Source organism: Cyprinodon tularosa, unplaced genomic scaffold, assembly GCF_016077235.1.
Source record: "Cyprinodon tularosa strain WSP-4 unplaced genomic scaffold, ASM1607723v1 ctg518, whole genome shotgun sequence".
NCBI lineage: Eukaryota > Metazoa > Chordata > Actinopteri > Cyprinodontiformes > Cyprinodontidae > Cyprinodon > Cyprinodon tularosa.
The window spans coordinates 829,183-847,123 of NW_024039250.1; the positions used below are offsets into that span (position 1 = coordinate 829,183).

The 17,941-nt window shown below is 38.5% G+C and overlaps 1 protein-coding gene across 1 annotated transcript in view; it reads right to left on the reverse strand.

Annotated features, from left to right (window-relative positions):
- LOC119795629 (putative uncharacterized protein DDB_G0271606) overlaps window positions 1-16,495 on the reverse strand; it is a 58,843-nt gene extending 42,348 nt beyond the window's left edge. Inside the window, exon 1 of the mRNA XM_038303705.1 lies at window positions 15,526-16,495. Within this exon, the coding sequence (XP_038159633.1) occupies window positions 15,526-16,495 (970 nt within the window). The remainder of the gene's footprint in view (window positions 1-15,525) is intronic.
- Window positions 16,496-17,941: the final 1,446 nt, after the last annotated feature.

The window sequence follows — 17,941 nt, forward strand, 5'->3', positions numbered from 1 at the left end:
TTTTTTCCCCCTCTTTTAATATATTCATGTTTCTCAGTTTAGGTCCATTTAAGCCAATCTCTGATGTGATAAGTGTTTGTTATTGTTTACTGGACCAGTTGTTCATCAGGCACATTTGATATTTAATGAGCCCCTAAGTTAAACAAGTTCTCCGTTTCCTCTTAGCGTCGGCCTATAATGGACCAGTCAGTTTGCAGCTAATGGGCCACTCTGCACCTAATTTCTGTTTACTTTTAAATGGGGCAATCTTCACTCTGGCTCTCATCTCTTTAGTTATTGGTGAACATTTAGCTGTTTTAATTTGTCTGTTTTTTACATTGGAAACCGCATTCTTTCATTTATTTATTTTTTTTTACCATCAGTACTCCCACTTTGACCCCAGTGCATCATGCTAATTACAAATAAAACAAAATGAAGTTGAAATATTTGGAGTCATGCGGTAGAATATTTGCAGCCATTTTAGGGTGTTTTTCTTTGACTGGAATATCAAAGCAGTGATCTCTTGCTGCCACTATCACAGCCTGTGATGTAAGCATAATGGAAGTGGATTGCTGTTCATGTGTGTAATTCATCCACTGATGTGTGGAGGCCTGAGAGGATTCATGAGAATTTATTGACTCTGTCTTTCTGTCTTCACGCCTGACTGCATGTATGCCTCCTTTTTTGTGTTGTAGACTGTAAACGGAGAGGAAGTTAGAATGTGATTTATTCATGGCCGGCGCAGTCCACGGGGACTCCAGAGATAACACACTGGATTAAATTTACCTTGTAAATAGTTTAAGATACATGTTTTATCTCTTCACAAATATGTGTTCATGAGCTAAATTGTCAAGCAGAGAAAGTTTAACTAAAGGTTTTCTCTGCTTCGTAAAGGTAGGGAGGAGACATTAGCGGTCCTGGTTAAGGAAACATTTTCAAAACTTTCTTTGTTCTTGTTTTTCCAACCTGAGACTGTTAGATTACTTCACTGTTTACTTGATCAATAGTCATCCATAGATATTTTAATTTAATTTAAGATTTCCCTTGACTATGCCTGCTTTTTCACTTTCTTTCAGTCCCAGGTTGCATTAGTCCTTCCCATGGTCTGGAGTTTTCACCCATTGCTATATATTTAAATTGTGATGGTTAAACTATCTAAATCAGAGGTCACGGAAGAGGGTCAATAGAGGGAATTGTTGGCCTTGCTGACCAGGCGAGGTCTTCTGTTCCCCTGTAAAGGGGTTTGGGCTGCGATGATAGTGGGAAGGAATCACCACTATCGCTGAATTGTAGGTTTTTAAAAGCTTAAATCTTGAGTCCACCCCTCTGTTTAAGGTTGGTTTTTCTTTCTTAATATCAATGGCTTCCTTCACACCTCTTTCAAACAACCTGTCTTCTTTTTTCAAAATGTGAACATTCTGTTCAACATTCCTCAAAAGAATGTCCTCTGTCCATAAGGTGTAGATGGACAGCAGAGTCTCGTCCAGAGGTTCAATTTGCATGTTTTCTTTAACCTGACTCCGCCAGATGGATTTGCTCCGCATATCCATCTGGAAACCTTCCGTTCAAGTAATTTTGGGAAGGGGCGAAAATACTGGTTAGCTGATTGGCCTATGTTGGTGATAGACGGGCCAAATAAACCAATCAGATCAACGAAGCATATGACGTACTAACAGAGCGACGACGAAGAGGAGCCAATTGATAGATCAAACTCTTGCTGAAACCAGTCGGGAGAAGAGCAAAAACATCTTTTCCTCTGAGAAAAGCCTCCAGAGCAGTGTTTTGCTCTTCTTTCAGTGAAGAAATACTCTGTAATTCCGATAAAACTTGCTCGATAGCCACGCTAACGCTAGTTTCATCGGCTGAAGCCGCCATGTTCTTTAGACTGAACTGTCGCGCTTCTCGTTGCGTCACACCTCAACCCGCCTCAAAGCCAACGCTGATTGGACGTTCGTTTGGTGAACGGCTCCAAATTTTCTTTAACGGAGAGTCTCCAGACTGATCTGCGAGTGAAACCTTGAAAGCTCGCGAGATCAGGATGGTCTCACGAGGCTATGTTTTCTTAGCCAAAATAAGGTCTTTTTTTTTGCTTCACTCTATAAAACCTGGAACTCAACGCTATTCCTGACATTTTGAATTGAAAAAGCTTCCTGGATGGAAGAGAAACGTCTTTAAACTTGGAAACAAAGTCCAGAGGAATGTTTTTTTTATTAATTTGTTTTAGAATGGCTATGACCTGGATGGCTGAGAATCTTCACCAGCAGGTTAAATAAAAAATTATGCAGTTTTAAGATTTTGAATAAGATAAGTGTCAATCGTAATCATGACTGCTGAATGGGTTATTGTATTGTATTGTATTATTATATTTATCATTATATTTATATACTATATATACATATATATTAAAAATGTTATAACTGTAAATTTACAGCACTGGGAAAAAAAAGAAATCTAGATAAGTCATTTTTTCTTAAAATAAGTGCATTTCTTCTTGGATTGAGGAGGTGAAAGAGACATTTTGCTAATGGAACAAGACAATTTACACTTAAAATAAGAAAAAAACTATAGCATTGTCTTATTTCCAGTGCATATTATCTAAATATCTTCTTTTAAGAGTAAAAATACTCATTCCACTGGCAAACTATCTCATTTACCTACGCAAATTAAGAGTAAATACACTTAATTTAAGAAATAGATCGTTTTTCCAGTGAGTCATTTTTACTATTTTTCACACTGCATGAAAAGTGAGATTTTCGTCCCCGTAAACTCCCGCAGATCTGCCTGATTTTCGTCAGTTTCCGACAATTTGCAACCCGTGCTTGTCCGCGTTTGTCGTGCCACAAATTGTCGGAAACGGACTCTGACGTATGTGGAGAGCGATCAGCTGTACTAATGGCCCTAATTAGCATATGAATGCAGCAAACCCGCGCGGCTGGCCAGGTCTGGCTTGAATAACCTTCTCAGTATTGGCTGAAACCACTATTCTCAAACAAGTGAAATCGCTCGTGATTGGCAGCAAAACCACACGTGGCCACGCCAGGCTTTAATTTTCTTACTGAGTATTGGACGGAACCACTTCTTTTTAAACAAGTGAAGTCGCTCGTGATTGGTTGGCATATATATATATTTACATATATATATTTATTCATATATATATTTATTCATATATATATTTATTCATTCATATATATATATATATATATATATTCATATATTTATTCATTCATATATTTATTCATTCATATATTTATTCATTCATATGGTGTGTATTTATGTTATCCTACACTACTACACAATTATTATGCTACCATCAAGGACATGAATGAATTTATACAGGAAATGAAGATTTGCCAGGAAGCTGTTTATGCAAAGAAAGAGCTTTATTAAAACACACCCAACTATATACAACGCGTATCCAAACACATGCGTATCTAAAAATTACAACTCCGTGAACGGTCCGTTTGCTTCCTCGGGGTTGGAGGTAACAGGCAGCATTCCCTCCGAGGCAGGTCCGATGTGCAGACGCCTACTGTGCGTGGCCCTGTACTTCGGCATCGCTTCTAACCGGGACTGCAGCTTAACACGGAGTTCAGTGAGATCCGGCCTACGAAATGGCGGCGACCGTACAATCCATCCAGAGACACCGCCGACGACGCCATCTTCTTCGTCGGACATGAGGTCGACGGTGGCGGACTTACAGAGTTCCACTTCCTCATCTGATAGCACACTCTGCCTCGCCTTCAGCAGCTGAAAAAAAAACAATGAATCAGCGCACTGCATATGGACACAACACATCTATCAATGCACCTGAAAAATAGTCACCAAATAAAGTCTTACCCTCTTTCTTCTGGCCCGACTCCGAGCAGATAGCCTGGCGGCCTCCGCACGCAGCGTGCTGGCTAGCAGCGTGTATCTGAAGCTCCTGCATACCGTCTCATAATACGTCTTACAGGCAGCTGGAAAACAATTAAATGAGAGTGGAATGAATAAAAAAAAAAATCAAACGCAAGTCACAGTAACAAGGAAGGAGAAAACATTAAAACAAGTCACTTACACACAATGTCGTCTTTATCAACATCGTGCAAATCCGAGCAAATAGGAGGTCACCGCCTCATTGTGAGGCGACTGTAGTCTGTGAAAAAAAAAAAAAAGTACAGCTATGGTCGGTATCCATCCGTATCCATGTCCTTTTACCGCATATTCTTTAAACCTTACCCCTGCTCCGGTTCATAGCGCCTGCAATTAGTTTCCGAGTTGTTAAGACGGCATATTGCTTCCTGTGAATCACAAAAAATACACTTTAATAAAGCTTTAGGCTAGGCTGCTTTTAGCTTACCTAGCTAGGCTAGGTTGTCTTTAGCTTGCCTAGCTAAGCTAGGCTGCTTTTAGCATAGCTACCAGTAATCGAACATATATTTACCGCTAGCGTGGCGTTGTTCACCCGTCTTCTCTTCCTCGAGTTCGTATATCCTGCAAAGTTGCTCGACTGCAGAGCCGCCATCTTGTCCTCTATGGACTACAACCTGGAGCGCATCGAATTCTCCAGCTGAGTGAGGCATTCATTCATGTCGGCAGTATGTTGGGCAAGCTGACGAGACAGTCCGCTGATAGCAATCAGCAGTTTCTTCTCGTCAGTCTGCGGGCTGGCCGAAAGTTGTGGACTAAGAGCAGTTGGAGGCGAGTTGAACGCGAGACGTCGTGCAGCCATTGTTCACGTAACAACAAAATACAAACACGGTAAATGGAGATGAAGTTCTTCTAAGTGTAGTAACACAAACATGTCTGCTAATATGCTGGTCTCGCGAGAAGTCATAGTGCACAAAAGCTCACACGTGATTGGACGATGGGGCCGAAGGCTCATCAGGCTCCTCCAATCACATACGACGTCATTGTTATACGGAAGGACTCGCGAGAAGAGCTCGCGTCGCTCCATTCTGGAAGGTGGCGGTAATGCACCTATAAATTGTTTGCAATTGCAATTGTTTGTCTCCATAAGATTGAATTTGAGCAGGTGGACATTAGAGATAATAAATGCAACAACAAGTTTTTGAATCAATATTCTATAAATAATATGTACCCAGGAAGAATAAAAAGCACAGCTCTCTAACAAAATTTTAAGAAATCTATGATAGTCAAAATTAGGACAAATTATTTGAAATTCCCAATTCCTCCTAAATATAAAGAATTACAATTTAAAATAATAAATAACATATATCCTTCAAATGAGTTTTTAAGAGAGAGATTTAAGTTTAATGTTGAGAATTGTGGCTTTTGTACAACTCAATTGGAAACAACTAAACATCTTTTTTATGAATGTAAAGAAGTATTAAACTTATGGGATCAACTTCGAACCTTTCTGTCTTCTAAAACAATAAATTTAGATTTTATTTCCTGGCAAAACATTCAATTCGGTTTATCCATTAAAGAAAAAAAATGTGGAATTTTTAATCAATATTCTAATAATTGTAACAAAGTATTATATCCATAAATGTCGCTATGCAAAATGCTCCCTCTCAATCTCTGCTCTCAAAAATGAACTTTCCCTTTTCAAAAGATGTCTGAGAAAGATGCAGAATTTAAATGCAATTAAATTGTTTGAGTTAATTGAAGAATTTCAGTTGGTAGTCCCCACTGATTAATTTACTTTAAACCCTATTATTATTTTATTTATTTTTATTTATTTTATTTTATTTTATACTTTTTTCCAGCCTGTACATTTAATTTTATTTTTCAAAAGCAGGAGTTGTGATATTTCTTCTTGTATTTAAATATTTGTTATTGACTTGTAATTTGAGATTGTTATTGTTTTCTTATATATTCAATAACAAAAAAAAAAAAAAAGTGGAAATCTAAAAAAAAAAATTAATCATTACAGCCAACTGATTCTGATTAAAACTAACTTTTGAAGTAAATTATTTTGTGTATTTTCTTTTACATAACATTTGCATACACAGTAATCTAGCGTACTTTAATTAAATAAATCAATTCAAGCTAAAATGTAAGAGTCTATAATTAGGCTATACTGAGCCTGATCTATTTCTACCATCTATTTGGGGGATATTTATTGCCACACTTTGGGCCACTTAAAACCAATTTAGCATGCTGACCTATGTCCTTATGACCACAGTGTACCAATCTTCTGATGGCTACTTCCAACAGGATAATGCGCCATGTTATAAAGTGAATCATCTCAGAATCATTTCTTGAAACTTTTCCACTTAAGTAATTGTGAATTGAGCATATTGACAGACAACATTTTATTTTTTATCTTAAATGCAAATTAAAAAAAAAATAATTACTGCTCTAAATGTATTGCTCTGTCAGCTAAAGATCTGTTTTGGTCTCTATACTTTAATTAAATAAATCAATTCAAGCTAAAATGTAAGAGGCTATACCTGATCTCTTTGTATCAGAGATTTTCTTACCCTGGTTTGCATTTGTATAGCTCACAGCATGTTCATTTACATGTTAAAGCCTCCCCTAGAATTCCATGGGGGGGAGGCATGGGGGGAACACTGCCTAAGAAATTCCACGTCAATTTCTGACAATTTACGGGAGTTTACGGCAAGGCCTGCAAATTGCCGTAAACTGCCGCTAACCTGAAGTTCCACGACAATCTACAGTGCCGTATATTGACGAAAATCCCACTTTTCATGCAGTGTCAAGGCTGCACTTTTAAAAAGATGAAATTTTCCACTGAGCCATTTCCAAACGAAATTTCTTTTTGTTTTACACTTGTGTGAACAAAATGACAAATAAAATCTGTCTAAAGTCAAATCAAGTGATTATGCTTAAATCTGACTGGACACATAACACGTGTTATTGGTAGCTGAATCTTATTTTATTTTACTTTTGATACATCCCACTTAATTTCATCCAGGTAACAAAACAGTATCGCTATAGCAACGCAGTAGATGAAGCAAATAACACATTTAGCGTACAGTAAAGGTAAGATGTGCCGACCATAAAGCATAAACAGATTAAAAATAGAGTGATGCTTTCTCAATGTTTCCAATGCATAAGTAAAAACTGTCTGCTAAATAAATTGCATAGCTTCTTCCTAATGTTGAAAATCATGTCTTCATGTAGAGAAACATTAAATAGAGTTAAAAGCTGAGTTATTTTACGTCACGTCAAGGCCTGAGGCCTTAGTGCCACCTCCACACCCCACAGTGAGTTTACAACAAAATCTGCATTGCGATCAGTAATATTTTAACACAATTAGCACTTGTTTGTAAAATCCCTCTCACTCGTCCCTGGAATGTTACTAAGAACCTTGTTTTGGTGGCTGGTTTGGTGCAAATGCATCTGAGCTTCTCCAAAAAGCATTTCCTGGTCCTGCAAGCTTGTTTATCAGCATCTGTTACATGGATTCGATTAGCTCCAATTAAGAATTAAAAAAAAGGAAAACGTCTCCCTTTACCAAACGGCCTCAAATTGTGCAGAATCTGTCTTAGCCAAACATCAAAGTGTTTCCACTGATTAGTAGCTGCAGGGGGGAGGTAATCAGTGAAATGTTGAAGTGCAGTCCTTGACTGGATTGGTATCCTGGATTGCCTGAGCCCCCCCCACCCATGCTTTTCATTTTTTGAGCCACTTGATTTAAAGACAGCGGTGATGAAATAAACAGGCCTGCTGTCTGGCTCCTGTCAGAGGACTGCAGGAGTCAGCACAGCAAGCCAGCCAAGTTAAATATCACAGGACTTTCTCAACTGGGTCCTGCTATGACTGAACCAGAGCCAGAGGAGAAACCATAAACTAATTAGTTTACCCAGCTGATGTAAAGGACACTTTACTAACATAGAAAAACCTCAGAAATGCTGCTGAGAAGCAATTACAGTAACACAGACTGCTCTACAGATTATATGGAAATTTTAAATGTATAAAATTACATTTCTCCTGAATAATCTGAAATTATTTAATGTTTGCCATAAATATGACAAAGGTTGTCCAATTACTACAAAAATGGCCGATTATATGACCTTCGTTACATGGTTTACGGCAGGGGTCTTTTTTTAAAATACTTTTTATTTTTTATTCATATATCTCGTACCATGTCTTTCGGTTGTGCTGTTCTTTTTTCATCTGGTTACAGGTGATGAAGCAGACTGAAAATGTTTTGTCCTTGTCTCCTTTCTATCTCTTCTTTAAAGAAGAGGATTAGGGCCAGTGGAAAAAATAAAAGTAAACTGATTTTTACATTTTATTTCAGTTTAGTATGGGAAAAAAGTCAGAATTCTGAGATTAAAATCAGAATTCCGGCTTTAATCTCAGAATTCTGACTTTTTTTTCAGAATTCTGACATTTTTATTATCAGAATTCAGTCAGAATTCTGATGATTAAATTCAGAATTCTGAGATTAAAGTCAGAATTCTGAAAAAAAGTCAGAATTCTGAGAAAGAAGTCAGAATTCTGACTTTTTTCCCATGTTAAACTAAAATTAAAAAAATTTTCAGTGGCCCTAATCCTCTTCCATACTTCTTTCTTTTATCTTTTCGTTCTTTTTTCCTTTTCTTCTTCTGTTTTTCTGCTCTTTTTACATTGCAGTGTCCAAATAAACTGTAAAACCCTGCATATTTATAATAAAGCAATTTACATGCATGAAACAAGTGGAGCAATATGGTAATTGCCATACTGCCACACTTGTGAAAATAAAATCTGTTGGGCTCTTTTTGGCATCGAGACAATTATTCTTATTGCCACATTGCCAGACAGGACACTAATAAAAAAAACAAAACTTTTTATTTTTAGTATTTTTTTGTAAAGTAAGGAATGACAAATGCAATTAAGAACAAGAAAAAATTAAGAAAAGAAGCTTGAGATCATTAAATAAATGCACATTTCAATCTATACAATACAATCTATACAGTCCAATAGTCTGATTAACCTGTTGTTAATAATATAATTATGTTAATAATAACCTGTTGTTGGTTCTTTCGTTCATGTAAACGGACCTTTTTACCCACTTTCTTTCTGCAATTTCTTTTTCCAGCCTTAAGGAAAAGGTCATCTGCTCAAGGAGATGTAAATGTTTTACTATGCTAACAAATGTGCCCACCGTCGGTGTATCTTTCTGAAGCCAATATTTGGTCATTGCCTTTTTCTCTGCTGCCATCACAATTTTTAAGAGATACTCATCATCATCTTTGTCTAATTCCTCCGGAAAATGACCTTAATACAGAAAAAGAAATTTCACACCCACACTATAACCCAACAGCAATAACTTCTGTCACCTTCCAGTAAGTCTGGTGGGAGGGGCACAACTAATATAGATGGCCATGGGCCAACATGTTTTCTCCACATTCTCTCCAGCATCCGGGGGGGGGGGGGGGGGGGGGGATTTACCATTAGGCAATACAAGGCAGCTGCCCACAGTAGGGCCCCAAGTTCCTGGGGGCCCCCATAGAACTCTGTTTAATAATAGTATGATTAATACAACTATTCCTTATTTGTTCACATTAATTACATTTTTTATAAAAATCCTTTGGCTAAAATGCCATCAGAATGCTGATAATATTAAGTGTGTCTCAGCCCCCCCCCCCTTCAGTGTCCACCATCTTGGATCAGTCCATTTGCTGCACATGTTCAGAAAGGTCCAAACAGACAGCAGCAAACCATTTGAAAACAAACCATGCAAAGAGCAGTGTTGCCAACTTAGCGCTTTAGTCGCTATATTTAGCCACTTTTCAGACCCCTCTAGCACTTTGATTTCTAAAAAGCTCCTAGCGCCAAATCTAGAGACTTTTTTCTGCTACTGGAGACTTTGGAGACAACATCTAAAAGCAGCGAACTCTGCTCTCCAGAGCGAGTAGATTGGTAACCCCGCCTCCTGCTCTCCTCTATCTTGTCTGCTGTCATGATTCATGCAGCTATTATTTCATCCAAATGAAAAATGGAGAACAGATAAGCAGATCATGGCTTGTCTACAGTGAAAAGAAGGACTGGGTTATTTACTTTGGCCTTTTTGGAAACACAGGAAGGAGCAATCAGCTAAGTGAGCTTAGTGCTTGGAAAAAATCTTTCATTCCTTTAGAGACAGCATGAAAAGTCAGCTGAGTACAAAACATAGAGAGGAAAACAAGAAGAAAAGGGACAAGAAGAGAGGGACACAACCTAGAACAGATAATGGATGTCTATTCTATTAACATTTATCTATCTGGAGAATGGGGCTGTTCTATGTGTTGCCTTCTCAGTTCAGAGGGCCCCTGCCTGTCTTTGCCTGGGGCCCCAGATTTCCTAAATCCGCCCCTGCCAGCATCCCACCTGAGTGTCTGTTTGTTTGCTCTTTTGCTAAGGTGTTATAAAGAAGCGGGTCAGATTCTTCCAGCATCTCATTTTCAGTATTTAACTAAAAAAATCACAGGAGTATCCCAAATTAATATAATACACAAAATGGAGAAATAAGTAAAATAATATAAAGCAAAATAAAGTTGGCATCCCTCGTGCTGTCTGACTGATTTATAGATGAACATCATTGTGAACTAAAAACGGAGCAAAATAATTATTTATTTTCTGCATTGCAGTGAAAGCCGTAATGCTCCACCTGTGTGAGAATATGTGAGAGCAGCATTAGGAAAATAAGAGTGTTACGCCGCTGGACAGTTCCTTTAAACGTAAATAGTTGTTACTTGTAGAGTGTTTGTCTAGTCTGCCTGCAGCTTGCAACAATAAAATAGGAGAGTGCAATCTCCTAAGTTTGTTGTTTCATTATTTAAAGCCAGATTCCTCAAGTTACCTTCTAGGCCACTCGAAACTGCGTGCATGTGTAACCCTGTGAAACACATGCTGCATATGGTAGCACCAACATGTCCAGTATATTGACTCATCTGATGAGGTGCCAGGAGTGATTGATTGACAGCACAGAGAGGAGAGAGTGAGCTAGGAGGGGGAACCTTCTACCTCCTGCAGGTTTTAAACAGCTTCTCACTAAAATGTTTGACAGGACAGAAATCAGGATTTAGCACAGCTTGGAAATATGCAGCTTTATGCTGCTGTGTTGGACGCAGAATTCAGCCAAATGATCAAGTACCTGAGCCGTGTGAAAATACTGTTTCTGCATTTCTTGGGCTGCAGAGACCTAAAGAAGAGGCACAGCATGGAGCTGTCAGACACACGTAATTTAAACCAGAAATATAAAGCTATGGATTTCTTGCCAAAGGAGATACAAGTTTGTGCTGAGTAGGATTTTATTTATTTATTCTTTCCTAGTTTTAAATCTCTACTCCAAATAATAAAACAATGAATTAAGAATCGTTTTATTTAGACATTTTGAACTCTGCTTTAACTTCAGACTGTTACAAAGTTAAACCCGATGCTGAACTACACTTTGTGCTTCACTTCATGACAAATCATGGAGAACTGCTAAGGTTTTAATAAAGACAGGCAGGTATTATATTATATATTAGGGTTTAACAGACTCACGCATCATCAATAAAAATAATCCTAACACTCTTTCAGTTGGAACATCTAAAGCATTTATTTTTATACATTGCAAATTAGTGCTGCAGTAATTAATTGGATTAATTGTGATTAATTGGTTATTGAAATAATTCTCATTTAGTAATCAATTCATTGTTAATGGGAGTGCAGAGACTAAAACATGCCTTTGGCTGACAGAGCAACTAACTTAGAGCAGAAATTATAAGGAAATAGTCAAACTTAAAAATAAAAGTGTGTGTGTGTGTATATATATATATATATATATATATATATATATATACATATATACAGCTAGAACGCTGGGACCCTTTTTCCACCTGGATGCCAGCTGTTTTTCGCCCCGATGTCCCTACGTTGTCGGACTATTCGCCCCCACTTCCTCTCCTCCTCGGTCGTACCTAGACCCACAGCGTATAGCGCAGACCACGCTTCAATATTGAGCATAAATCAAAAATGTCTGCGTCAAGCTCACTGCGCAACACTGCTGCAGGAGTATAACCTGCTACACAATCGTTCTGATCTGAAAGACAGATGTGATTACCAGCAGGTCTGGTGGTAACCAGGCAGCGCTAAAATGACTGAGAATTTCGTTGGCCTTCGTTGTTTTGAATTTCCCTTGAAATAAATGATACTGGTAGCCTATTGCCACCTAGCCTGCCATAAATAAAATTTTGCTGTGATGGCAGAACAGTTTCCATTTTATTTTATTTTTTTACTTTGTTTCGCAAGTCAGTTTGGCCAAGATTCCATTCTGTGTCTTTTTTTTCTTCGTATTGCCGTGCAGAAAAATTGCAGCTGCTGGAAGATGTTTGAATAATGTTCTGTACCGTTAATGGTAACTGTACTTTTTCAACAAATGAACGTAGTATTTTATCAGTTCATCAAGACACAAAATCTGGTTTTTATTCATTCCACTGGTAGTCTGTTTTGATCAAATAGAAATAGAGGCCTGCCTCTATTTCTGACCTCCTTCCAATAATTGCCTGGACCAATATGCACCTGAGTGAAATAAAGGCCCGTCCTATATTAGAGGATTTACGGTATATATATATATATATATATATATATATATATATATATATATACATACTAGGGCTGTAACTAACGATTATTTTAAAAATCGATGAATCGGACAAAATATATTTTTATATATTTTATAAAGAGGTTATATACTAACCTCTTTATTCCAAAATAAACATTTTAGACAGAACAAACAAGCACACAAGTACAGGGTGCTCATTAACTGTCCTGGTGCAATATGAAAAAAAAAATGTTTGTGTTAAAACTACGCAAACTGACATGAGAAATGTAGATGTACATCCACAAAATATAGGCTACTTTGTTTCATGAAGCGCAAAAAAAGACATTTTTGTTTTTAAAGCCTCTAAGGGGTTCAAACAATAGGCCCCCCCATTTCAACAAATGAGTTTTTTTAGACTAGAAGAGTTCTGCCTTTTAAGACAGGAAAGTATAGCAGTTAAAGTTGCTACTTGAGAAAATACTGAACCATAGAGATAAAAATAGCCCTGTGATTCAAATTATAAATTGTATTTGGAATAAAAATGAGAGAACTAGGGGTGTTAAAAAAACACATCCTCCAAAGACAGATATTTACATGGGAATGTGGCAGATAATTAATTGACATATTACTGATCTTGCTGGATTTTATTCTGCTTTACTTCCATAAATTGCAGGATCTTCTTTACTTTATCTTTGCCAGAAGATTTAAACTTTAAAAGCCTTGCCCTCATAATTTGCAAGTTTATTTATGATAATATAATTTATTTATAAAGGCTATTTTAATAATTGTGATCAATTTGTGCCGTCAATCCCGGCGCATGTGCGCTCCATTTGCAGTCTGGACGCTGAGGGTAAACATCCTGCGGCTCTGACTGCAGCGCTGAGAGGGACTCCTGCGGGAGAACGGGGTTGGGATGGGGGAGGTGCCCCACAGCAGCAGCTGCCGCTGGAGGACAAGAGTAGGAACGATACATGCTTTCACGTAAGAGTCTCCAAAAGCCGCCAGTGACACCGTAAAAAGTCGCCAGATTTGTCGCTAGTCGCTTTTTTGAAAAATAGTTGCTGAAGGGTCTGAAAAGTCGCTAAATATAGCGACAAAGTCACTGAGTTGGCAACACGGCGCTGGCTCGCTCTGCCGTAATTTTTTTTCTTCCCCCGTTTCAGTCAAGTGGATGTGATGACGGCGGCGGCAGATGATGCATTAATTGCGCGACACAACTAATCGATGATGAAATTCGTTGCCAACGCTTTTAAAAGTCGATTTTATCGATTCGTTGTTGCAGCCCTAATACATATGAAGGACCAACTCTGCCATATTTAAAAATAAATACAGAAATAAATAAATGCTCAATAAATGTATAAGCATACAATTAATTGCCAACAAAAAAGTGAGACATAAATTTATATAACTCTTAATTAGCTTCTTTATTTATTTGCCTTTGTAATATTTACCTTATTTATTTTTCTGTCCTTTATAATCTTCGACTTTATTTTTTAATTACTTATATTTTTAAGTATTTATTTATGTGCATGTTATAATATTTTTGTCTGTTTTATTCTTCCTTTGTATTTTTTTACCTTAGTTATTTCTTCGCCGCTGTTTATTTCTCTCTGCCCTTTTTACATTTCCCTATGCATTTCTGCCTCATTATGCAAATGAGGAGGGGGCGTGTCCTAGAGAGTCAACTTCTGCTCATTGGTTGGCTTGGCGGCCCATCTTCTTAACTCACAGAGCTCAGAGTACTAAGTTAAATGTTCTCTTTTCTGTTGCTGTTGTTCAATAAAAGTACGTTTTAAGATCATTTGAGGCGAGAACCTTATACTTTTAAGCATCACCATATGGCCCATTCACAGATTTAATGCGTAATTTAAAAGAAAATGTGACCAACTTGAGAGGACCGCGGCACCAGCGGAGCTCCGAAGCTGACGGCAGCCAGGTCTAACCGCAGCCCATCTGCAGCGGCCCTCTCTCGGCATAGCAGTGTGTGAAGCGTGTTGGTTAGCATTTTACTACATCGGTCGAATCTACAGGAGGAGAGTCTGATGTCGAGTCTGAAGTCATTAGAACTTGAGTAGGGACTTTGCCAAACTTTGCCAAATACAACAAAAAATCGCCATCATCACCAGCGATTCTTCACACACGGCTATGCCGAAAGAGGGCCGCTGCAGACGGGCTGCGGTTAGACCTGGCTGCCGTCAGCCTCGGAGCTCCGCTGGTGCCGCGGTCCTCTCAAGTTCGTCACATTTTCTTTTAAATCTGTGAATGGGCCATATGGTGATGCTTAAAAGTATAAGGTTCTCGCCTCAAATGATCTTAAAACGTACTTTTATTGAACAACAGCAACAGAAAAGAGAACATTTAACTTAGTACTCTGAGCTCTGTGAGTTAAGAAGATGGGCCGCCAAGCCAACCAATGAGCAGAAGTTGACTCTCTAGGACACGCCCCCTCCTCATTTGCATAATGAGGCAGAAATGCATAGAGAAATGTAAAAAGGGCAGAGAGAAATAAACAGCGGCGAAGAAATAACTAAGGTAAAAAAATACAAAGGAAGAATAAAACAGACAAAAATATTATAACATGCACATAAATAAATACTTAAAAATATAAGTAATTAAAAAATAAAGTTGAAGATTATAAAGGACAGAAAAATAAATAAGGTAAATATTACAAAGGCAAATAAATAAAGAAGCTAATTAAGAGTTATATACATTTATGTCTCACTTTTTTGTTGGCAATTAATTGTATGCTTATACATTTATTGAGCATTTATTTATTTCTGTATTTATTTTTAAATATGGCAGAGTTGGTCCTTCATAAATACATACACAGTAGCAACTATTCAAAATGACCCGCTTCCCTCCAACTTTCCATTGCTGTTAAAGTTACCCAGCTGTGAACGTAACACTTCGCTCCGTTCACATTGCCTCGCATTTCCTATTTAATTATTAATTTATTTTAGTAGACTTAAATCAAATCAATGTTATTTTACCAATTTTATAATCCAACATTTTTAATCGACGTTTTGAGCGTATTTGAGCGATCTGGAGCAGAACGTTATCTTTGCTTCGGCCTTTGAAATGAAAACCTCTCTGCGCTCCTCCATATTTATTCTGCTCCTGTTGCTCTGCTTCCTGTTGCTCTGGTTCCTGTTGCTCTGGTTCCTGTTGCTCTGCTTCCTGTTGCTCTGGTTCCTGTTGCTCTGGTTCCTGTTGCTCTGGTTCCTGTTGCTCTGGTTCCTGTTGCTCTGGTTCCTGTTGCTCTGGTTCCTGTTGCTCTGCTTCCTGTTGCTCTGGTTCCTGTTGCTCTGGTTCCTGTTGCTCTGGTTCCTGTTGCTCTGGTTCCTGTTGCTCTGCTTCCTGTTGCTCTGGTTCCTGTTGCTCTGGTTCCTGTTGCTCTGCTTCCTGTTGCTCTGCTTCCTGTTGCTCTGGTTCCTGTTGCTCTGCTTCCTGTTGCTCTGGTTCCTGTTGCTCTGGTTCCTGTTGCTCTGGTTCCTGTTGCTCTGGTTCCTGTTGCTCTGCTTCCTGTTGCTCTGGTTCCTGTTGCTCTGGTTCCTGTTGCTCTGGTTCCTGTTGCTCTGGTTCCTGTTGCTCTGGTTCCTGTTGCTCTGGTTCCTGTTGCTCTGCTTCCTGTTGCTCTGGTTCCTGTTGCTCTGGTTCCTGTTGCTCTGCTTCCTGTTGCTCTGGTTCCTGTTGCTCTGCTTCCTGTTGCTCTGGTTCCTGTTGCTCTGCTTCCTGTTGCTCTGGTTCCTGTTGCTCTGGTTTCTGATGCTCTGGTTCCTGATGCTCTGATACCTGTTGCTCTGGTTCCTGTTGCTCTGCTTCCTGTTGCTCTGGTTCCTGTTGCTCTGGTTCCTGTTGCTCTGCTTCCTGTTGCTCTGGTTCCTGTTGCTCTGCTTCCTGTTGCTCTGGTTCCTGTTGCTCTGCTTCCTGTTGCTCTGGTTCCTGTTGCTCTGGTTTCTGATGCTCTGGTTCCTGATGCTCTGATACCTGTTGCTCTGGTTCCTGTTGCTCTGGTTCCTGTTGCTCTGGTTCCTGTTGCTCTGCTTCCTGTTGCATCTTTGAAACAGATCGTGGATGAGCGTAGGGACATTGCCCTGATTCTCCAAGGACCAAATCCTGAAAATATATTTTTTAGAGAAACTGCTCCTTCATTTTAGTTTGTTCAACAGATATTTGGTTGCTAATCAAATCAGGAATTTTTTTAAAGAAATTTACCTAATAATTGTTTTCCCTACGGAGACCCGTTGGCTAAAAATCAAGACTCCTCTATAAAACATTCAAAATACTTTTCTTTAAAATTTATCTCTTTTTTTTAAATGAACAAAACAACAAAAACAATTTCCGATCTGTTCATATTTTAAGCTTTAGAGTTTTCAGGCGATAAATAGGATATTTGACCTTTAACCTCTTAAATCACACTATAATGTCCATGCCTGGAAACAGAGCAACCAGCTGACTGTAGTTTTAGTTTTACAGCAATTATTGGATAACCGTTTGCTGTTAGCGACTCCAGCTGAACTTTTTAACGCTTGATTTTCACACACGCAACCAGAGCTTAAACTTCCTGCATTGGATATCAGCTCCCAGAATAATTCTCTCTTACGGCCCAGAAGCTGCCAGCGTGGAGTTTGATGTATTAGCTGGAGCTGATTGGGCGAACATAGAGCTCTAGTCTGCTAAAGCGGCTTTGCAACAAGCAAACAAACTAGGAGCTGTGTCACTTAAATCAATAATGAGGCTGGATGTTTCTGCAAATTTACTTGAGTAAAAAGTAAATCTGAGCAGCACATTTCCCAAATCATGGACAAGGAAGATGAGAGAAAACCCTGCTAGGATCACACACTAAGGCTTTATATCCTTTCATGCTGTTGCTCCCTTTTCCAAAATGAGACATGACGAAAGAGAATATGCCGACTTAAACCTGGAAGATGTTTTGGTCAATTTCTAGGATCAGTAAAGCACTAATTGTGGTTTATGCATACCCCCTTAGCCTCCTGCAGGTCTGAGGAAAGCTCTGATGGAGCCTTGCACGCCGTCTGTCACGTTTCTCATTAATCAGAATTCTTCATTAGATTGAGTTCAATTCCCTAGTGAAGCAGGGAGCAGAGATAAGAATCAAGGTTAAGTATGCCGCCACTTCTCTTTTTCTTTCTCTGCCTTTTTTGCCTTTTTTGGTCACAAGTCATTATGTGCTGCAAATGTTCTCCTAGAGAAGAAGGACACATTCTTATGGGAGCTCAAATCACAACCGCACATTGACTTCATACTTTATTATTCTAGAAAAAAAAAAAGGATCTCCTTTGTGCGTAAAAAGTATTTTCTATTTCTATTTTCCATCCATCTCTCTGATATTTCTCTTTTTAACCTGAGCTCTGCAGTCGTGACTCGAGAATAAGAGGGGAATAAAAAAAAAAAGGAGAAAATTATGAAATTCGATGTTTGAGATCGAAAAGGAAACCAAAATAAAAGTTTATTCTCAGCTTTTCATGTCCGCGCTTTGAG